The 23453-nt window shown below is 52.1% G+C and overlaps 1 protein-coding gene across 1 annotated transcript; it reads right to left on the bottom strand.

Moving 5' to 3' along the window:
• Nucleotides 1-667: 667 nt before the first annotated feature.
• LOC133358346 (rac GTPase-activating protein 1-like) lies at nucleotides 668-22939 on the bottom strand. The gene is made up of 17 exons (XM_061576626.1): nucleotides 22873-22939; nucleotides 19055-19229; nucleotides 18532-18734; nucleotides 17923-18062; nucleotides 17408-17486; nucleotides 16794-16841; nucleotides 15438-15515; nucleotides 14880-15024; nucleotides 13409-13500; nucleotides 12111-12275; nucleotides 11886-11981; nucleotides 10731-10932; nucleotides 8542-8647; nucleotides 7523-7655; nucleotides 6790-6904; nucleotides 5742-5856; nucleotides 668-5521 (listed from the first exon to the last, which is right to left on the bottom strand). Exons 2-17 carry the CDS (start codon nucleotides 19137-19139, stop codon nucleotides 5440-5442), a joined length of 1884 nt encoding a protein of 627 aa, XP_061432610.1. The 5' UTR covers nucleotides 19140-19229; nucleotides 22873-22939; the 3' UTR covers nucleotides 668-5439.
• Nucleotides 22940-23453: the final 514 nt, after the last annotated feature.

The following is a 23453-nucleotide window of genomic DNA, read 5'->3' as shown; positions in this document are numbered from 1 at the left end:
TCGTGCTGAGCAAAAATCGCTTCTGGAAGAAAAAATGACAATATCACAGCGGTGGACCTCACCTGGTAAATACAACGGTAGTCGTAATGTAAATCAACACGAATCGGCCTGTGTGTGCCACCAGCTGGCGCGTCGGTGTACAAATTGGAAGATTGCACAGCGAGATGACTCCATTGGGATGACACCGGCAGACTCCTGGCACCCAGGTCACCCGGACATGTTTAAGTGATCCTGGTTTTGCGAGTTCTCAGCTGGTTAAACCACAAAGTTAACATTTAGTCAGCTCCATCAATGTAACCACAAACAGGACCATCACAAACACCTTCATCAACAGCATTAATCGTTACCATCAACATCACCACCATCATGACAAACACCATCATCCATTGCATTACAATCACTACCATCACCATCTTAACCAACATTATACTTCACCAACATCATGACCATCACAACCATCACCATCATCAATAGCATTACAATCACTATCATCAACATCATGACCACCATCATAATCATCACAACAAACACCATCGTCATCAATCGCATTATGTACAATCATCGCCATCACCATCTTAGTCCCGATTTACAAACTCCCATCACCAAAACCAATCAGCACCAACACCACCAGCACCACCACCAAAAGAAGTCTCAGGAAGCATTGCCGTTAATTCTTGTATGCAGCTTTACTCTCAGGATTCCACAAACAACGCAATCGCTACGAAGATATTTCTCACGACACGTGGCAGGCAGTAAGTAATATAGAAAATATATGGAGTATAGAAAAAAACAGATAATCACTAAGGTATATCATGGTTCACAATACAACATGACATGTCGCGGAATGGCGATCATCACTATCAGTCCCATGAAAATGAAATCGAATTTCGCATTTCAATAATGTTGTATTGTTTCCCACCTATTGAGGATTTCCGGTGCCCACAGAGATATTTACTTGCACGGTTACTTAGCTGCTACCGAATAGTTTGCTCCAAAAAGAACCCCCGCCCCCCCCCCAAAAAAAAGACAGGCATGAAACAGCCGGGCCCCCACCCCCCACCCTTCTTAAACCGGAGTCACTGGCGTCCGCGATGTCCCCCGCTGTTGCTGGCCATCACGACGAGGAACGGCGATGACGAAGGTAACCGCGACGAGCGAGGGGAGAAGAGGAATGCGAGGAAGGAATGAGGTCACAGAGTTTGGGAATTTTTTTTTAAAGATTTTGTACAAGAGTGGCGAGCGGAATGGTGAACCGAGTACACAGGAATGGAGAAAAACAACAACGGTTGCATAGACAAAGTGGGGGGCTAGGGACTTGTGGGGGGGGGGGGGGGGCAGAGGACCTCCTCCCCCACGCTACCCCGGCCCCTCGTTCCAGACCGTAATCTGGCGGAATGAGTTGATGGCGGCTCCGCGGGGAGTTCAAGGCGAGTCGACCGCATTCCGTCCCGCGCCCGACAGAGTTCGCAACGCGCAACGGTAAAGCGGACGAGAGAGCGAGCGAGAGACCCGAGGCGTCAGGCCACCGCCGCTAGCCAGCCTGGCCGGGCTCCGCAAACGCTTACCGAACCCACCGCTCAACATTGCCCTGCGCAGCCCGGGGCAACAATAACAAGCGCAGCCCACGTCTCCCAGATAAAGGCAACTTATCTCCACAAGGCTGGCCAGGACGACATCAAGGAGCAATACAGTTTCACTGAATTCAGTCTCGCGATTAGAATTCGAGAACAGTTTGTGTTTCTCTCCCCTCCCACCCACATCTCACCGTCACGGAGAATGTAGTGATCACCCAGTGGCTGAAGGGGGGGGCCCTTAAGATGCACCCCCACCTCACAACGCTTGCGGTGTGCTGCACGGACTATCACTTGGGCGACAGGGTGGCGCAGTGGTGGCAAACCCGCGCCTCGCAGCAAGCAGGGCGCCAGGGGCTCGACTCCCGACTCGGGCACCGTTTCCTCCAGGCTCTGCGGTAACCACCTGCCATGGCTACACATACAATCTAACTGGGTATTGGTCAAACACCCTAACGCAGTACCCTCCTGTCAGCAGTCTTCAGACTCAGTGTGGCATTCCTGAGTTATTAAGCAATTGTCATAATTGGCAGCCCTTTGTAGATCCACTGCTGGATGAAGGCCTCCCTCCGCATGCCGCCTCGGTCACGGGGGGCTCGTTCGACCGTACTTCACCACGCTGGTCAGCTGTTGCGGGGTTTTGCCAAGTGCGAGCGTCGGGACGCCCAGGAGCGGCTCGGTTAAATGCTTGCCGCGGCCGCCGTTAGCCACGGCCAGGAATCGAACCTCGGGTTTGCGAGATTCATAGTGGGGGTGCCAAGCCTCACCGTACCCCTCTCAGCTTTCACCCTGGTCCTATAACAAAGCGTAGGCCCCAACCTGTAACCGTTGAAGCATCGCGCGTCGTTGTGTTATCGCAACGCCGCACCGTCCCTCCTGTAGGGAACGCAGAAGCGATGGGCTCTCGCGTGGACGCGAAACGATTATGTAATTGACATTGCGGACACGCTCCTGCCGTTGATACTGCCACGAATGCATAAATTAAAACAAGGTCAAGCAATTGAAATGTACGCGTCACTTGCATTATTGAAATTATATTAAAATTTGCCCCAATTAGTATTCATAAAATAATTCACGCGAGCCAATTTTTTAAAGATTTTTTTTTTTGGCTGTCCGTGACTTTTGCCGACATAGCGAGCAATTGTGATTATTATGCAGTCCCTAAATAAACAGAACTGCGAAATAATGCAGTCAAAACTGTGCTAAAACTTACGCGTCAAATTGGGGTTTAACGTTCCGCGGTCAAAGGGGGACAATCCAAAATCCGCGGAAGTTCCCATCCTACGGTGGCGTATTTGACTTGGGCCCATCATCACCCCCCCCCCCCCAGAGTCGCTAAAATAGTACCAACTTATGAGCAATCAACAGCCGTCACCCTGCCCCTCAAAAACCAAGTAACCTCCAGCCATGGAATTGTGGAACTCCCAATGTTGCCCCACACGTTACCCCACCTCCACCAAGCGACCTGCCCATCATCGGCTCGCGACCGGTGCTGGGTGGGACAGAGACACAGCGAGGCACTGGCGAAGAGACGAGTGGGGCCGGTTGAATGGGGTTCAAGAAACTCGCCCCCCACTGTTACAACAGCCAGCGGCGGGAGAGATCGTGTCGAACCGACGACCTCCCATCTCGGCGTGGCGCCTCGGGCCGCTGACCCCCTTTGCTCGCGTCTCTGCCACGTCGGGTTCTGGATGCTGCCGACCCGGCAAGAACGCCGGCGCGTCTCCAACGACGGTCCCTTCCAAAGCGGTACCCGAGCGCGCGGCCGACGTGCGCGGTGCGAGCGCGCTCGAGGTTTAGCGGCGGCGAACGCGCCGCGTGCCCACCGCGACTATTGGTGAAAAAATGCTCGGGCCCTCGGCAGGGGACGGTTCGACCACTCGTCTGGTTTGCTTGCGCCGGCGCGATGATTTCCCGACGGGACGGAGTGGGAGTCGTTGCCGGGGGAGGTTCCCGAGTCGATTCCAGTGGCAGCGAGGTGACCACGAGGCTGACCACAAATAGCCGTCGCGTGCACGAAAAGCCTCCGAGCGGTTATCTGTGTCCGCACGCTACGTTATCCATTTACCCACCCAGAGCACAGAGGGCGTCGTAAACGGCGTGTTCGCACCCACCGCTCCTTATCACCGCCACAAAGATCCCATGTATAGTCTTAAGAGACTGTTTCGGCATGTGCCGTTAGCGAGCAATTAAGGCCGATACGACACGGTGGGTGGCCATCACCACGCCCCTCGTCTCTCGAGGGGTGATGTTTACACACCACGCCAGGTACTAATTTGAGGCCGAGTCGACCTAGGGGAGGCCCATGACCGGTTCAGATAACCGTCACTGATGTTGGCCGGCAATCGAACTCGGGTCGCCGGGTTCGTAGCCCAGCGCGCCAACCGCTACACTATCGCTCCCCACAGCCAAGGGCAAATACACATACACATGCACTCGCTCACACTCGAGTGTCGAGCACAGATACGCGTGCGAACACACACACGGCGGGGGGGGGGGGGGGGGGGTCACGATCAAACATGGTGTGACGCACAGATATGACGCAGACATAAACACGGGGGTCATGGTCAAACTGTGGTGTGTGACGTATGCATGCACACGTGTCCACCAATACAAATGGAAGTCACACACGCACAGGTGACACGCACCCACACAAGTTACTTGTGGTCAACATGAGGTCGCGTCACCTTCCCCCCGCCCCCCCCTCCCCGTTAAACCCGCCATGACCCCCGGTGCACCGCTGGTGGACTGACAATACCAGAGTGGGGATTGGCGGCGTCAAGCGGTTTCACGATGATGACCTCTCCACTTGCAAACTCAAGGTCCTTCTTTTTTTGCGGTCATCTGCTGTACACCCCCCCCAGACGGAGTGGGGGGGGGGCATCATCGACAAGTCGACGCGCGACCGCTCCACGCTCGCTTGCGTTGGGAGTTTTTGTTTTTGTTGCTGTTGTCATTGTTCCCGGGACAGCGGCGATACGACCTCGCTGCTGCGGTTCCGGTGGAAACTCCCAACCCCAGGGTTTGCCCAGCGAGTCGGTGCTTCATTCAAATGATGGCAGAGTATGCGGCGGGCGTGGGGCGGGTGCGGGCACACCACGTCGCTCACGTTAGTAGGCGCGATGCCGTCAGCCCGGCCGCAGGAAGAGTTGCGTTTCACCTTTTCTAGTTTCAAAACGGTTCGCCCAGAACCTTGTGAAACGCGAGCCGGAGTCACCACCGGCGATGTGGGTGGGGGGGGAGGGGGGCAAACCCCGGCACGGAGCGTCGCTCACCCCTCCCCACAGGAACCGGAAGTCAAGGAGCAGCGGCCGATTCTAGCTCCCGCCCTCCCCCGGCTAAAATTATAGTAAAAAATGCACGCAGACTTAAAGCTAAAATTACGAATCTAAAAAGCTCCGTCAACCGCTCTGGTGTCCAACCGGGACGCCGTCACCCCGACGGAGACAAATTACGGGAAAAACATTGCAACAAGCCATCGGCTACATGAGCGCAAGCACCAAGCGGCGGCTGCTTTTAAGGTATTTCCTGGAGTGTGTGCCGGAGCGGAATCTTGTTCCGGAACCAGACTACGCTCCAATGAATCCCCCCCCACCCTCCCGCCCCCACCCCGTGTCAAATCCACCACCGATTTTTTTTTTAAACCCCATTGGCTGCTTGCAGGCGTGCCGGCTACGGCGTCCGTGCGGGCCGTGTCGTGGGCGACGCCCCAGTGCAACACGGCCAGGACTCGGCACGAACTCGCCCTGTTGCAGGCCTCGCAGCCCCACCTTCAATTACCCACCGATGCCGTGGCATCCGGCGGTGGTGGATTGGACGGTGGGGGTCGTGAAAGCAGGGGTCGTGTCGGTTGGAAGCACGGAGCGGCTCACTTGAGCAACGGGGACTCAAAGTAATTTCCCGTCTTCTTAAGTGACGTCACCGACGGGGTCTTGGCACGGCTGCCGAACCTGTCGTGGGGTCACGGTGGGGGGAGAGGGGCGGAGATGGCAGAGGGCAAAAGGTCAGTCGGTAACGGAATTGACGATTAGCGGCGTCATTGTAATAGGGGTGCAATGACATCCTCCGCTTTTACGATTCGAGAATTTGTAAAAAAAAAATATGGGTTTGACTGCCGCGCGACGAACACTGTGGGTGTGAGAGTGCGAGCGCGTGGCAGCTTTCGCTCACTTGGGGGTGAGCGTCGACTTGAAGCGCTGCGACAGGGAGCTCGTCGACGGCGTCTTGGTTGGGGTGGGGCCGTGCACCATCTCCGGCGTGGTCAGCGGGCCCAGCATGCTCGAGCCTGCACCACGCAAACAAGCGCCAGCGGCGGCGCCACGCACCCCACCGAGGGCTGCTAACGGGCACCCGTCTCGCCGGTAAACACGGAACACGTTGGACCGACGCGCGTCCCCACCACGCCGCCAATGTTAAAACTGTCACAGCCGGATCGGCCGGTCTCTTCTCCGGATCCGGGCGATGCCCTCCTGTGGTGGGTCCCGATATTGCACGCGAGGAGATTGTAGGTTGGTTGCGTATACGTTGAACTTTCACCCCGCACCTAGCCAACCGTCCTAATCGCAGGTTGTTTGTGAGCCAACACACAGGCAACACAAGAGGATCTTTCTGCTGCTGCCATCTAGTGGCAACATGAGATATTGTAAACAATGTTGCACAAGGATGAAGGGTCAAGCCCCATTCACTCCTTTAAATTATTACCACATTAATGCATTTAAATAAATATTTTGCTGGCTGCATGGTGACGCACAGACGAGCAATTAATATTGCCGTGAAGGGGTTAACGGCGACTCTACAGCGGTACCGAATGGTCACATTGCACTGCAGTAGCGCGTTCGACGCTTGGCGCACAGGTCCGTGGGCACAATCCAGCAGGCCGGCTATTACTCTGGACATATTCACCTTAAAAATACTACTACTACCACACACGCACCATCTGCTGCTGTGCACAGTGGAGGCGAAAGATCCCGTGACGTCATTCAAAACAGAGTGGGCCAGTGCGTGCCGGCGACACGGTCCAAAACATTTATCCGAATTTGAAAATATAAATAACAATAATTACAGCGCTAATTACTCGGTCGGGATTACACACAGCAGCATCGCCCCCTCCGACTGCAAAACTACCGCCGTCTACACGACGATCCCCTTGCGCTTCAAGGACGTCGCGAAGGCCGAGCGTGCTCAACTCGCGGCGGGTGTCGAATGGATGGCCGCTCACCGATGGGCGTGCGCTGGTCAGGAGTGCCGTAAGTGTCGTCGGGCCTCCTGCTGTCGCCGGCCGACACGAACTTGCTCCAGTAGTCGGGAGACAGAGACAGCAGCCGCTCGATCACCTGCGCTCGTGGGAGGGGCACACGGCCGGGAGTCCAACTCAGGTCCCGTATTAAGATTGACAAGGGACACCCCCCCCCCCCATCACTGTATTCTCTTTGTCAACGTACACAGGTGATGACTGCAACTGGTAACGCTTTCGGAGGGAGGCAAAGACAAAATCCTCCGTGTAGCCTGTAACAGACTGTAGAGACAAATGCTGCTAGAGAACACCTATGAAGGCCGGCTCGGTACACGAGGTGATGGGTGGTCAACACCACGCCCGGCCGCCTTTGTCTCCGCCGTGGCGATGTTTACACACCACACCAGGTACTCATTTGAGGTCGAGTTGACCTAGCGGAGGCCCAGGACCTGTTCACTGTTGTTGGCCGTGAGCGGGAATGAAACCCGTGTCGCCGGGTTTGTGATGTGGCGTGCTAACTGCTCCCAACACACACACTCAATCTCTTACACACAAAGACAAAGATCCCCCGTGTAGCCTTCATAGACTGTTGGGGCAAGTGCTGTTCGCAAGCACCTATGCACTCTCTCGCACGCACACACTCGTACTCTCGCACACACACACTTGCGCTCTCTCACACTCACACACACACACACTGAACCCCGTGTGCGTGCCGCACCGCTGGCTGGCGCCGCGTGTCTTGCAGCATGACCATGGGCGAGGGGTCGGCCGTCGCGTGGCCCACCAGGGTTGGCCCAAACACCCGCGCCAGGTTGTACGCGTCCATCTTGCAGTCCAGGCTCTTGGCCACCCTGGCCAGGACACGGGCAGCAGCAGCGCAGAGGGGCAGGCGGGGGCAGGCGAGGGCAGGGGAGAGAGGAATCATTAAACGTGGTGCGAAAGCAAGCGTAGTGCAACATACAAGCGTGTGTGCGTGCGTTTGCGATTTGTGCTCATGAATGTGTATATGCATTCGAGTGTGGGTACAAGTGCGTTGGTGCGAGCATGTGTGTACGATTGTGCAAGACCAGCCTGTGTGGGCTCTATGGGGGATCCTTTGCGTGCGAGTGAGCGAGCGAGTGCATGTCAGCGAGCGTGTGTAAGTGGAGACGTGCGTGTGCGCACGTGCGAGTGAGCGTGCGAGCGTGTGCAAGTGGAAACATGCGAGTGAGTGTGTGCGTGCGTGCGAGTGAGCGTGTGCGAGTGAGTGAGCGAGTGCGAGTGTGTGCTTGCGTGTGCGTGCGTGCAAACGAGTGAACGTGCGTGCGAGTGAGTGCGTGCGAGTGTGTGCGCGTGCGAGTGAGTGCGTGCGAGTGTGTGCGTGCGAGTGAGTGTGCGTGCGAGTGACTGTGTGTGAGCGAGTGTGTGCGCGCGCGTGCGAGTGTGTGAGCGTGCGAGCGTGTGCGTGCGTGTGCGAGCGTGTGCGTGCGAGTGTGTGCGCGTGCGACCGAGCGTGCGAGTGTGTGCGTGAGTGAGTGTGTGCGTGCGAGTGTGAGCGTGAATGAGTTTGTGCGTGTGAGTGTGTGCGTGCGAGTGAGTGTGTGTGCGTGCGAGTGAGTGTGTGTGCGACCAAGCGTGCGTGCGAGTGTGTGCGTGAGCGAGTGAGTGTGTGCGTGCGAGTGTGAGCGTGAATGAGTGTGCGCGTGTGAGTGTGCGCGTGCGAGCGTGCGCGTGTGTGTGTGCGTGCGAGGGCCTCACTTCTGCAGGTGCAGCATGAGGAAGGCGAGCGTGTCACGGTTGGCCTGCGGCAGCTCGTCTATCGCCTGGAACATGGCCGCGACGCTGTTATCCTCGTCCGGAATCTCTGTAGAAGCACGCAGGCACACACGCCGACACGCTTGCGAGTTTGCAAAGTTCATCTTTACATGAGTGTGCGTGCGTGTCTGCGTCCGGTTTCGACGTACAGCGTCTCATCAGCAGTCGGTCAAAATCGGCCGGGTTTTGTTTGTCCAGGCAGCCGCTGGGTTACGGATGGGTTAGGTTCCCGAGAACGATCCGTAACCCGAATTTTCCATATGTCCAAAACTGAACAATTTCCCACCAAATTCAGGAAAAAATCCCATAGCGGAAACAGTTACACCTCCCCTACCGTTTTCTGTCAGTGTTGCATCGCGCTGTTGTCCGTTTTCTATCGCTACCGGCATCGCATCGCTGGAAATACGCTCTGCACTCCCTACGATTCTTTCATTTCATTGAATATTTACCCAAACAGTACCCATAATCAAACTAATGGAACATATACTGTATCCAATTGTTTATAAATACCAAGGATTTTTTTTTTATTATCAGAAAGCAGTCACTTCCGAATGTTATACTCTTTGGTTTTTTCGGTAAAGTCACGTAGGTTAAAAAAAGAAAACAAATAAATTAAATCACGACATTTCGGAGGCAACACAAGCAACACAAGCCTCCGAATGTTATTTTACCGTGCATTAGGCTAGGCCTAATCTTCTCCAATCGCTGTTGGCTGAAACCAGAAGCAACCCAAATGAAATTGTGTTAAATAAAGTACATACGGTAAATAACTCGGGAAAGAAACTCAAAATAAAGAAAACTAACAACAGAAACATGGGCGAAAAAAAGCGTTCTAAGCATAGAAAACGAACAATTACGTAGCGCTACAACCATTTCAATTTACTTCAATCCTGTTGAACCTCGGGCTCAGTGAAGGCAGCGTTTTGGCGGAGCGAGGCGCAAGGCGGTGCACTTACGCCTCGCTCTGCGGTATTCATCCGCAACCTCACCGCGCTGCACTACTTGCGCTTATGTAACTAACGCAAACATCGATTTTTTTTTTACATTATTTAGGGAAGAATTTCCGGAAAGTTGGATTTCCATAAGTCGGGGGCCTTCCGCAACCAGGGGTCTGACTGTATTTGAATCAATGCTGCTGAAATAATACGAACCCAGAAGGTAGAGCGGCTGACGATTTGTGTAAGAGAAACTTTTTTTTCCACACGTGGAGAGCCGGCTGTATAAACGAGAAGTATAGTCTGCTAGTTTGTATGTGCACATGTTGAATTTCTTTCGCACTGTGCGTAGCCAATCTTGCTAATTGGAGGCTAGCACGACTTGTGGGACGGGCCGAGTGTGTAAAATGTGTGTCGTACACCCTCCTCCACCCGACACTGGCAATTAACAAAGGTGTCACGTGATGAACAAACGTGCCAATTGATTACTGCTTCATCAGCAGCACCGCCACTCATATTGGAGAACAAGGCACACGACGTCTAACAATTGGGCACGACCGTTCCGTCGATAGTTGCAACCAGCGTTATCAGGCACATTGGAAAAATTGTGAATTGTGCCCAACGACTATTTAGCGTTACAAATTCTGTCGGATCATCGTTACGTGGCCTAACTGCCTCTGCCAAAACACAACAAAAAAGCAACAACACAACAACAAATTACAAAAACAACAGAAAACGACAGATCGCACACTATTTCAGCAGGTGGTGAGATGTTGACTCCCTCGCCTGGTATACGGGAGGTGGTGGGTTCGATCCTGACGCCTGCAAAATATTTGGAGTTTGCGTGTCTCTCTCCCAGTGGTCGCATGGCTTTTTCTCCGGGACCTCCGATTTTTCCCCTCCAAATTTAAAATCAACATCAAACGTTTAGAATAATTGGCTGCTAGAAATTCCACACATGATGATGAGCCCCTTCTAAAGCTAAAGACAACATATGGCGAGGGAAAAGTGAACACAATCCAGCAGCTGGAATGAAGATTGTTTATTTGAATGTACACACGAGTTGAGAATTCTACGTGTCGTTTTTTTTGGTCTGGACCGCTGGTCCCCCTCCAGATTTTCGCTTTTAAAAAAAAGAGCAAATGGCTTAGTGGGGCTTTAGTTGAGTTGAGGGGTTCATGGCGCAGGCCCGCTCACCTGCGGCCGCCATGAACGTGCCGTTGAGCGCGAAGGTGAGCAGCGGCTCCTTGAGGCTGCGCAGGAAGTCCTTGAGGAGGCCGCACACCACATGGACGTCCTCCACCTTGCTGAGCACCGGCACGGTGCCGCGGCCGCGCACGAAGCGCTCCTTCAGCTCCTTCACCGTGCGGTCGCAGCCCGGCACGCGGTAGATCCCCGTCTGACGCCGTCCGGCACGGGACACAAAAGTGTGAACATTCCACCCCTCCCCCCCACCGTGTCGTCTTTGACAGACTGTCGTGTTGAGGCGGGTCGCTGTTAGCGAGCGCCTCTTATTAAGGCCGGCACGGCCGCGCAAGGGTATTGGTGTGGCTAGGGAGACACCCGGCCGATCTTTGTCATGCTGATGTTTACACAACGCTACCAGGCACTCGTGTGAGCCTAAGTCGACCTAGGGCAGTGTTCTTTACTAATTCTCAGAGGGAGGGCACTTTCGCCGATAAAACATCACCAGTGTGAGGTGCTGCCACACATTTGAAACCATTGGGGTTTGACAGCAGCATGATGGGGTGGTGCCAGAGGCCGCACTGAAGGCCACCAGGGGTCGCCAGTGGCCCGCGGGCCTTGCAGTAAAAAACACTGGCCCAGGGGTATGCCCAGAACCGGTTCTGACATTCACCCCCGATGTTGACCGTGGCCATAAATCAAACACGGGGCCGCTGGGTTCGTAGCGTGGTGCACCATCCACTGGGCCAACGCTCCCGAAAGTGGGAAACCCCCTAAGTACCACATGCAGAAGATGCCAATTGTGTCGCCCTCACCGTTTTCCCAACTATTTTGCATGTTATATCATAACATGCAGAATAATCTAACCGATTAAAAGCTAGCCGATTATTGGTCGAGTAAACGGTTACAATAATTGGATAGTCAGCTCTCAACGATAGGCTGGAGGGGGGGGGCGAGGCAAGGGCATGAATATCAGAGGAAAACAAGAGGGGTCATGTAGGAACAGGATAATGCAGGGGACAGGGCAAGGGAGCACAGGGCAAAGAATCAGATTAAGTAGCATGGCAACACAGGGGTAATGCAAGGGCAGGTGTGGAGGAGCGGGGCAAGGCATGGGGGGAGGAGGGCATGGGAGGGAGAGGAGGGGTGGCTGGGGGTGGTGCTCACCTCGTGCATGCCCTTCTGCTCGATCTCCCCCACGCAGCGGATGACGAGCAGGGGGATCATGGGCGCCGTGTTCGGCGCAAAGTCGGCCACCGTGCCCTGCAAACGTCGTCTTTGTTTTATTTTGCATACAAAGAACTTGTTTTACGTACCGCAGCGCTTTGAGATATTTCGACATGAAAGGCGCCTCGTGGAAGAAAGATTATCGCGACGACGACGACGTTTTACCTCGGCCAGCGTGAGCGGCGTGCTAGGCACGGCCGGCGTGCACGGCAGGGGGCAGCGGTCGCGGCACTCGGGGTGAGCCGCCGTGCGGCACTCGCGGCAGCGCAGCACCATCTTGCCGAAGCGGATGCGCCGTCCGCACGGGACGCACGCCTCCGGCTTGATCGACTGCGACGCACGCGCGCGCACATTCAGACGAGCGGGGAGAGGGCACCACGGTAGTCAGATGTTAAAATACCTCGCCTGGCACGCAGGTCATGGGCTCGATCCCAACCCTGACGCGTGGATATTTGGAGATTTGAAGCTTTCGTGACTGCAAGGATTCATATTCTTAGTTTTTTTCGGTAAAGTCACGTAGGTAAAACATCAAAATTAATAAAAATAAAATAAAACAAAAATCACGACGTTTCGGAGGCAACACAAGTCTCCGTCATCAGGTGGGACCGTCACAGCCGGATTAGCTGCATCAAGTGAGGCAATGATTCAAGATGTAATCCCTTAACAAGCAAGTTTAGGGGGAGGAGAGGGGGGGGGGGAGCTAATCAGAATGTGTTGCCTCCGAAACGTCGTGATTTTTGTTTTATTTTATTTTTATTAATTTTGATGTTTTACCTACGTGACTTTACCGAAAAAACCTAAGAATATGTATATTTGGAGTTTGCATGCTTCTCTCCCCGTGGTCGCGTGGATTTGTCTCCGGGTCCTCCGGTTTTTCCTCACACATTTAGAATCAACATCACGCGTTTAGAGAATTTAGCCGTTATAAATTTACACGTGATTAGCCACTTCGTTGAGTATCACTTGTGGCCAGGTCACTTTTGGAAAAGAGCTACGTAGCTCAGTGGGCCTTACCTGGTAAAATCTAAATAGTTTATAGGTACACACACGTCTGAACACGTGCGCAAACACAGGCACACGTGCGCCCAAGCACACATTTGTTCAGACGCGCGGCCAGAGGTACACACATTTAACGCACGTATTCAAACGTGCACACAGTGCATATGTGTGTGTGTATTCTTAGTGTAGGGAGCGGTAGTGTCTTGGTGTCTTGGTTAGCACGCTGCGCTATGAACCCGGCCTCCCCTAGGTCGACTCAGCCTCAAATGAGTAACTGGTGCGGTGTGGAAACATCGCCACTAGGGAGACAAAGGCGGTGTTGATCACCCATTCACTCATGTGCCGTGTTGGCCTTCATAGGTGCTCGCTTAAAGCACTTGCCCCACCAGTCTGTTACAAGCTATATGGGGGATCTTTGTCATTGTATTCTTAGTGTGTGAGCAGTGGGAGAGAGCGCCCCCTACCGTCTTCTGCACAAAGTCGTGCTGCCGCAGACTCCTGGGGGTGCCGTCTCCGGCACCGTGGGTCGGCATGGCCACAGACATGACATTTGGCTCTGTAGGGCGGCACACGGCGAGAATCGGTGAGCCACGGAGAGATACGCGGAAACACGCAGAGACACGGGGTGAGACAAGGGGGAGACAAGGGGTGAGACAAGGGGTGAGACAAGGGGTGAGACAAGGGGGAGACAAGGGGTGAGATAAGGGGTGAGACAAGGGGTGAGACAAGGGGTGAGACAAGGGGGAGACAAGGGGTGAGACAAGGGGTGAGACAAGGGGTGAGACACAGGGTGAGACACGGGGTGAGACACGGGGTGAGACACACAGAGACACTGAGCGAGACACATTGAGTTACTGAGACACACAACAGTCAGACACGGAGAGTCACAGAGATACACAGACACGGGATGAGGATATGGAGACGCTTGGTGAGACAAAGACAGACGGCGGCAGACGGGAAGACACGTGATCATACACACGGAGACGCACGGTGAGACAGAGTGCGATGAACAGCCTTGTCTACTCCTGTGTATTCCAGCATCTTCTCTTCCTGTCCCCTTGTGTCCCTGCATCAGATCCTCATCTCCCCCTCCTATCCGTGCATAGTCCCCCGTCCCCAAGCCCTCTCCTGTTCGTGTCTCTCCCCCCATGCCCTCGCGATCATCTCCTCTGTCCGTGCGTCTCCTCCTCTTCCTATGCATCTCCTATCCCTTTATTTTCCCACCTCTCCCAGTGTGTTGCCTGGCAACTCCTCCTTTCTATTGAGTCTCCTCCGCTCCCCATACATCTCCCCTTGTCCCTACATCCTCTGATGCCCCCTTATCCTTTCCAACATCTCATCCCCTCCAACGCTTCCACCCATTGCATCTCTTCCTCTCCCTGCGCATCCCCCTGTCCCTTCATACTCCTCCCCACACAAGCCACTTCGTTGAGCTATCATTTGTGGCCAGGGCGCTTCTGAAAAAGACCCCAATAGCTGAGTGGGCCTTTACTTGGTAAGATAACATTTGGCAAGATAGATGACGACCGCTTGTGTTGCGATCGAAACGTCGTGAGTTTTTGTTTATATGTTTATATGTATATATATATTTTTTATTTTTTCTATCTACGTGACTTTACCGAAAGAACCGAAGAAGATGAATTCCTGAAGTCACGAAAGTTAAGTCAAAATTTAAGATATAATTTGTTTAGTTTCATTTGTATATTTTTAAAGCGATTTGCTTTACGTTTCCTATACTTTGAACCTCTATTGTGTTTTTGTATTGTTTGTTGGTGTAATGTTCCGACCTACTCCAACTTTATAGCTCATCGGATTCCTCAAACACAAATAAATATTCTGATCTCTTCTCCTGTGTCCCCCCCTCCCACCGCTCCCTGTACGTCTTTTCCTCTCCCCGTGCGTGCGTGCGGCCCCCCCACTCCGTCCGGGCCTCACCGCCGTTGACGGCCGAGAGCCGGCGCCCGCGGCTGGAGCGGCGGCGCGAGGGCCGCGTCACCGTCTCGATGGTGGACACCGCCTCGATGGTGCCGCCGTGCTGCGGCACCGTCACCGTCGTCGTGGCGATGATCGACTCGTTACCCTGCACCACCGTCGGCAACAACAACGGAGTTCTCCCATCAGAACCAAATACTTTCACCGCCGGTTCATTCACGCAAAATAAACCGAGGACGTAGAATGGAGAAGGGGGAGGCTGGCGACGAACAAAGGCGTGCAATCGGTGGGCAACAGAACCACGCGGAACAGATGCACCGGACTCGAAGGGACAACGACCAGGGGTCGGCAACCAAAATAACAAGAGCGTCAATTTTTTTCGAATTCGGTAAATATCTCAATATTTCAAGAGCCGCGGTGCACGTGGTGAATACGAAGACGGTGGTGGTCCTGAATAAATGACGTCACGAAGCAGTCCTTAAAGAGCCGCAGGTTGCCGACCCCCGGTCAACAACAACCTGTCCCTGCATTCCCACAAATACGGTGTGCAGAAAAGCCGACCTTGGCCTCCTCGGAGATCATGCAGGAGCGCTTGGCGGGGACCGGTGGCGTCTCGGCGTGGTGCAGGCGCGGAGACTTCTGCGCAGACGACCGCGGGAGGGGAAACACGACCGTAAGTATACACAGATGACCACTTCTACAAATCGCTTTCTTTCTTTTTTCCACCGACACACGTGAACCGAGCCAAGCAATAGGGTCATTATAGCAAGTGGGATTTTTTTGGAAAAGTAACAAATATTCTAAGTTGATGCTTAGGTTGTTTAGCCATTCAATGGTGTAGATTGTAAGTTGGTGAACAGCGGGATGGGTGGGGCAGATTGACAGAGTGGAACTAATCAGTGCCACTGGTGAGTAGTCAGAAATTATTTTTGAGCAGCCTCTTGCAGCTATAGGGGTCAACGAAACCCATTACATCAGAGGTTCCAAATGAAGGGATTGCAAGTGTAGGAAGGGCTTTTATTCAGGGTGGAGAAAGCATGGCTCGTGATTTTTAGTTCTTTCATATGGCTGATGAACATGTAGAGGGGTCGGGAACCTTTTTGACTGGGAGAGCCATAAAAATCAAATATTTCTTAATATATTTCATTGACAGCCATATAGTATTTTTAACGTATAATAAATTAAATATGTCTTACTTTCAATGCGACTTCTGGTCACGGTATCCGTGACCCGAGAAATTTTATCTTCAAAACTAATTTCTGTTAACTTTAAAATGACACAGTATTATTAAGCAATATCACAAGTATTTTAAAATCAGTTCAAGACTGATTTTATTATTATTTTTGTATTATTATTTTTTTCAACTCAAAATTGTCTGGGAGCCATATGCCGTCACCGGAAGAGCCATATATGGCTCGTGAGCCATAGGTTCCCGACCGCTGATGTAGAGCAACAACAGCCTTAAGAGCTGAAATGCCTCTTTCATCGCCACGGCGGCTAGGAGATGTTAACTACCTTGCCTGGTATACAGGAGGTTGTGCGTTCAATCCCGACCCTGAAGCCTGCTGAATATTTGGAGTCTTCGTGTGTCTCTCTGTGGTCGCGTGGATTTTTCTCCGGGTCCTCCGGTTTTACCCTCCACATTTAGAATCAACGTGCATTTAGAGTATTTTGCTGCCATAAATTTCCACGCAATAAGTCACTTCGCTGAGCTATGATTTGTGGTCAGGTCGCATCTGAAAAAGAGCTATACAGCTCAGTCGGCCTTACCTGGTCAAGTAAAGAAGAGTTTAGTTTTAGTAGATTAGTAGGATTATGATGGTGGTGCAGCAACTCAGCCGATGACAGCGCTAGGTCAATACACGAGCAGCGGATCAAAGGGCGGCATCGTGAGGTGCGGCACACACACGCACGCACCCGCTTGTCTCCCCTACGCCCGCTCCGCAGCACAGATGCGTCCGTGTCCTGGGAAAGGCAGCACGCCGCACGACAAAGCCAAACGGCGAGCGTTAACACGATGCAACGCGGAATAACGCAGCCACAACTGCTTAGCCACCACGGCTATTTTTAAGGCTAGAATGCGTAACCGCAATTTTGGGGCAAATGCGCTACGAACCCGGCGACCAATAACGGTGACAAATATGTTAACCGGTCTTGGGCCTCCGTTAGATCGACTCAAACCTTAAAATGAGTATGTCCTGTGTACCTCTGGCCATCCAGACTGTGACCTCCTGACTGTGTGTGGGCTCAAATATCCACACACACACACACGTGCATGCCAACACACACGCACCGATCACTGGTAAGCAGCATGAAGTTTAAAATATATATATTTAATTGCCAACATTGCCCCAAAAAACGATATTCTTGCGTTTTTGCGCTGGTATTCTGTGTGGTGAATAGTGGGATTTTATTAATTTTCTTAATACCATGTCCTTGGGATGGACACACGGACATAATGCATTTCAGGGACATATCAACAAAGTGGCCGATCTCGTATATCACCACCAAAGAAGCCATTGTCCACTCACCAGGTCATCGTCCGTGCGGTCGTAGCTGATGTCCGACGCCGACAGGATGGAGTTGGACGATTCATCAATGCGGGTGAGGCTGGCGGTAGGGTGGTACCGGTGGATAGGGTGGTGGTGGTGTAAAACCAGGCACACAGTGTACACACGGCACGCAAGCTGGTGAGTTTATCATATCCATACTTTAACTTAAATGTGTACAAGTTGCCCTCACGTTACGCGCAGCTTGAGCGATTTCGCATTGTTTACGCAGCGAAACTATTTAGACCCAAAATGCACTCTTATACGGTTTGATCACTCTCGTGCGGCTATGCGGTCAGACGTGGTAAAACATTGCAGGCAGTTGTCTCATGCTTTGCGCGCCCTTTTATTTGTAATGCATCAACTGCGTAAAGTGAGGGAAACTTGTAGAACAATCTGTCGGCAGGCAGTTATCTCAAGCACTGCGAGTGTTAGTCCGGTGGACCCTGACTGTTATTACTACGATCCTCCCCGCCTGCCCCACCCACGTTGGTTACCGGTGAGCCTTGGGCGCGAGGCCGCTGGAGGTGCGGGTGTTGAGGAAGGCGAGGGCATTGCGTTGCTCCTCGCTCAGCTGCAAGCTGCAGCTGCTGTCCTGCACCAGCAGAAGCTCCCGGATGAGCTGAATCTGCCGGTCCTGGGAGCACCATCACGACGGCGGCACACGCGAGGGACGGTGAAGCGTCAGGGGCACGGGCGGAAAAACTTCGAGGTCGAACACGCGAGCGAGAGTGTTACCTTGCTTACTAAGTCACGAGCAATCAGTAATCAGAGCCCCGTTACGTTTTCAAAAGCAATCCTAATCCCTCGCTGGAACCGGGGGAGGAGGTTGGTACGAACGTCACGCAGCGGTGGTGCAGCAGTTTATAATGCACCATGCGCGACAGAACCCACCGACTCGAGTTAAATTCCTGGCCATGGCTACTACCATCGAAGGCGAGCGATACGTCACGCGGTCCTGGCCCTTCGCCAAACCCGCACGGTTGGCTAACCTCCGATACGCAAGCTTGTCTACGTACGGTACGAAATAATTTCAACACGCATAATGCGGCAAGGCACGGCCGCTGTGCAACATTAAACACCCACGACTCGCGCACGGATCGTACCAGGCGCTCGCACTCCACCTCCGCCTTCTGGCGGCGCTTGATCTCCACGTCCACCTGGTTGCGTGCGTGCTTCAGCTTCACGTCGAGCGCCGCGCGCTCCGTCTCCGTCTTGGCGAGCGCCTGGCGGCACCGCCCCAGCTCCGTCTCCACGCCCTGCCAGCGCCGCCGCGCATCCTCAACGCTCCGCACAAACGCTACAAACTCTGCGGGGTGGGGGGGGGGGGGTTGGAGGGGGGGAGCGAGCTGTCATTCTAGGCTTCGTGTTGCCAATTTCATTGATGATTTGGTGACAAATTGGACCACCATGGGTTGGCATCGCCGTCCATGAGATTACTTTGCCCTTTCTCATTAGAGTTGCACTCTAACTGCCACGGTCGATCCTCACCCACATACCCTTGTCCACCACAGTCTACCTTTACCCAGCAGGGTCAACCCCTGGCCACGAGTCTACCCTTGCCCTCAACCACGGAACCTTGCCCACCAGTCTACCCTAGCCAACACTCGACCCCCATGGTGGACTCACCTGGCTCGATGCCCATGGTGAGGATGTCCGTCTGCCGCACCATGTCGTCAAAGAGGGGCAGCAGGGCTCCCTTAACGGTCGCCATTGTCTCCTCCCGGGCTCGTCAAACACGGATGAAGGGCGTGTATGCGTGCAGCAGAGGGAATTCTACGGGCGGCAGCCTCGATCCAACGTCCTACCAGGAGAGTGAAGGTGCAGGCGCAACAATTCATCGGGAAAATCGGTTAATACGGTCATACCACATGCAGCGAATTGTGCGTGTACGAATGGGATAAGTGTAAAAGAAATATTGTTTTTTTAACTCCTGTGGATTCTACAGATTGATACCGCTCTAGATTCTACATTCAGCAAATGAGCATGAATATACTGAATCATGAATTGTGATATCAATGGTATGTGGGCTACTGTACATTCATATGGTCTGAGATTAAAAAACATAACTTTTACATATTTAATTTTATATCCAATAAACGCTGAATGTGGTAACCTGGACAAATGGTAATATAAAAAAGCTGACGATACATATTTCTGCTAATCCACTGCTGGACGGAGGTGCCCCTATGCTGTGTCAGTACTGGGGGCTATTCCCCACCCTTCACTACGCTGTCCAGTGCGACTTGATGAATATTCTGTTTTTTTGCTCGTTAGTTTGCACATTCCCTCCCTGCAATGCCCTGAAACGGCTGCCACCGCCGCCAATGTGACGGTCTTGGGCTGGTCGTCCTTGTAAAAGAGCCGCTTAACTCAAAGGGCCTCCTCACCAGATGGAAATAAAGTCTGAGGGCGAGGCCCAGGACTTGTTCACATATCAGTCGCCGCTGATGTTAGCCGTGCCTGGGAATCAAGCCCAGGGAGCTGGGTCAATGTTGCAGTGTGCAAACCACTGGGCCACCGCTGACCCATTCACAGTGTATATCTCATAGATGCTGTGCATATTCTAGGACCTTTCTTATGATGGTTATAAAGTAAACAAATATCCTCCATATAGCCTTAACAGACAGACTGTTAGTGAGGAGCACCTATGAAGGCCAGCACGGCACGCGAGGGGGTGGGGTGCCAGCACCACGCCCGGCCGCCTTTGTCTCACTCGTGGCAATCCTTACAAACTGCACCAGGTACCCATTTGAGGCAGAGGCGACTTAGGTGAGGCCAGGGACCGGTTCAGATAATCGTCACCGATGTTGGCCGGGAGCGGGAATCGAACTCGGGTCACCAGGTTCGTAGTGCAGCAGCGCGCTAACCGCTGCACACCCAAGAGGACATCATCCACTGCGGTGACGAAGCGATGAGAGCGGCTGGTGTGCAGATGGCCCGAGTGGTTGCATCGCAGGACGAGAGGAGGTGGTGATGGTTTGGGGAGGGCTTCGTCCAGCAGTGGATTGTATGTGACAGACTGCAGAGCCCCCCCCCACCCCCCGTCATAGAAAAATGGAATTTCCACCACAGGCTCAGGTTTTTCAAAGACGACATTCACACAAAATAAATGTGGGTAGGACAACAGAACTATAATCCTCACAACACAATCCTTCCAAACTTAGCAGCGTTAAACACGGTGAGTTTTTAGACGGGTGACTGCTTGGGATTTTGAAACCGAGTGATGGTGACGTCAACCACGGCGCCTGTGCCAGGCTAGGTGCACTTTAAGGCCACGTGAAGTGTCGAAGGCCCGCTGGAAGGTCACGGGACAGACCCAGCAGGTGCCTTTCTGTGCCAACTTTCTGTGTTTTATCCGCAAGGTTCTCAGCTCGTTGTTGTGAGCGTCGCTCCTCTGCCCTCCCACACAAAGAAAAATATCCCCCGTGTAGCCTGCAAGTGCTGTTAGCGAGTAGCACCTATGAAGGACAGGCGAGGGGGTGGGTGGCCAGCACCACCCCCGGCCGCCTTTGTCTCCCCAGTGGCGATGTTTACCACACACCGCACCAGGTACTCGTTTGAGGCCGAGTCGACCTAGGGGAGGCCCAGAACGGTTTCAGATAATCGGAAATGGAACTCGAGTGATCAGGTTCGTAGCGCAGTGCGCTAACCGCTACACCACCGCTCCCCCCACACGCAACACACGGGAGCGATTACTCCGCAAACTAAATAATAATCGCCTGCTGGGACTGACGAAACGGCTGTACGCGTACTTACACCATTGGAACCTCCTTTGCCAGTAGCAAAATATGATAATTGGTTGTGTACCCTTGTTGCCAGATAAAAGGGTAAAAAAAAACAATTATCATGAACTGTACACACGAGTGGATAACACGAAGGGGGGTGGGAAGCCCCGTCATCCAGCAGTGGAATCAGACAAAGTGGTGCACTTGCTGTGTACTGTGTGCAATGTGTACTGTGTGTAATGTGTACTGTGTGTAATGTGTGCAATGTGTACTGTGTGTAATGTGTACTGTGTGTAATGTGTGTAATGTGTACTGTGTGTAATGTGTACTGTGTGTAATGTGTACTGTGTGTAAGGTGTACTGTGTGTAATGTGTGTAATGTGTACTGTGTGTAATGTGTGCAATGTGTACTGTGTGTAATGTGTACTGTGTGTAATGTGTGTAATGTGTACTGTGTGTAATGTGTACTGTGTGTAATGTGTACTGTGTGTAAGGTGTACTGTGTGTAATGTGTGTAATGTGTACTGTGTGTAATGTGTGCAATGTGTACTGTGTGTAATATGTACTGTGTGTAATGTGTGTAATGTGTACTGTGTGTAATGTGTACTGTGTGTAATGTGTACTGTGTGTAAGGTGTACTGTGTGTAATGTGTACTGTGTGTAATGTGTACTGTGTGTAATGTGTGTAATATGTACTGTGTGTAATGTGTGTAATGTGTACTGTGTGTAATGTGTACTGTGTGTAATATGTACTGTGTGTAATGTGTGTAATGTGTGTAATGTGTACTGTGTGTAATGTGTACTGTGTGTAATGTGTACTGTGTGTAATGTGTACTGTGTGTAATGTGTACTGTGTGTAATGTGTACTGTGTGTAATGTGTGTAATGTGTACTGTGTGCAATGTGTACTGTGTGTAATGTGTGTAATGTGTACTGTGTGTAATGTGTACTGTGTGTACTGTGTGTAATGTGTACTGTGTGTAATGTGTACCGTGTGTAATGTGTACTGTGTGTAATGTGTACTGTGTGTACTGTGTGTAATGTGTACTGTGTGTAATGTGTGTAATGTGTACTGTGTGTAATGTGTACTGTGTGTAATGTGTACTGTGTGTAATGTGTGCAATGTGTACAATGTGTACTGTGTGCAATGTGTACTGTGTGTAATGTGTGCAATGTGTACTGTGTGTAATGTGTGCAATGTGTACTGTGTGTAATGTGTGCAATGTGTACTGTGTGTAATGTGTAATGTGTGCAATGTGTACTGTGTGTAATGTGTGCAATGTGTACTGTGTGTAATGTGTACAGGTAAAATACCCGCCGACTTTAACGCTAATCGCCCTGGGGACCTACCGATGCAGACGCGTTATCAGGCTAGTTTAGACGCAATCGCCTCGTATCGTGAATACTTTGGTGAGAGGATGAGGGGGGGTGAGTGACATAGTTGACATAGTTTGTTTTTTAGAATTGTTAAATTAAGAAGCTTCAAAGGCCCCACGCTCGCCTCAAACAATGGGCCGCATTGAGGCCTTGTGCCGAAGCCAGTCGGCGTCTCAGGCCTCGACTCGCCCCCGACAACAACAACAACGACGACGACCCGAGCACTCAGCCCCCCCGAGGCGGTAGCTTCTCTCGGACGAAGCGACACATTAAAAACATCACACACAAGTCGAAATATACGTGCGTTATTTAAATTTTTAAATTGTTATAATTTTAAAATCACCTCAGGAGAGAGACGCACACCGGCAGCCACGATCGCGCCTTCCTGCCAGATTCAAATTTCCACAGCGACCAATCAGATTTGAACGTGGTGCTGACGTCACCAACCGCTTTCTAATTTGCATTTGTTAAGGCCGTTTGGTGACGTCACTTCATGAATATTAATTAGCTCGCGCATTTCGATTTAAAGCTTTCGTGACTGCAGGGATTCATATTCTTGGTTCATTCGGTAAAGTCACGTAGGAGGGAAATAATACAATAATAGAAATTAAGCAATTAAATTATCACGACGTTTCGATTGCAACACAAGCAATCGTCATCAGGTGTGAAAACGACAGCAAGAAAATGTTTTATTTTTATTATTTACCTTTTTACGTGACTTTACCGAAAGAACCAAGAATATGTATCCATACATTTATTTATGAAAAACTAGCTTTACTAGCCGGCTTCGCCCGGGACTTGGATTATTGTCGAGGATTAATTTCATATTCCCTTATAATTCACTGAAAAACCATGAAAAATAAATATATGCTTGCAAGAAAGAAAAAACCCGAAACAGATCACGTACAAGGGAACTAATACAAT

Source organism: Lethenteron reissneri, chromosome 61 (genome assembly GCF_015708825.2).
Source record: "Lethenteron reissneri isolate LAM-NWPU_2019-01 chromosome 61, ASM1570882v1, whole genome shotgun sequence".
NCBI classification, from domain to species: domain Eukaryota; kingdom Metazoa; phylum Chordata; class Hyperoartia; order Petromyzontiformes; family Petromyzontidae; genus Lethenteron; species Lethenteron reissneri.
This window is presented reverse-complemented; position numbering and strand designations above follow the sequence as displayed.

Coding starts and splice junctions, on each gene's coding strand:
- LOC133358346 (XM_061576626.1), bottom strand. CDS start 19,139: ATGGCGACCGTTAAGGGAGCCCTGCTGCCCCTCTTTGACGACATGGTG. Junction 16,842..17,407: donor ACCGCACGGACGATGACCTG/GTGAGTGGACAA, acceptor TGCCTTTCCCAG/GACACGGACGCATCTGTGCT. Junction 15,025..15,437: donor TGATCTCCGAGGAGGCCAAG/GTCGGCTTTTCT, acceptor ACGGTGGTGCAG/GGTAACGAGTCGATCATCGC.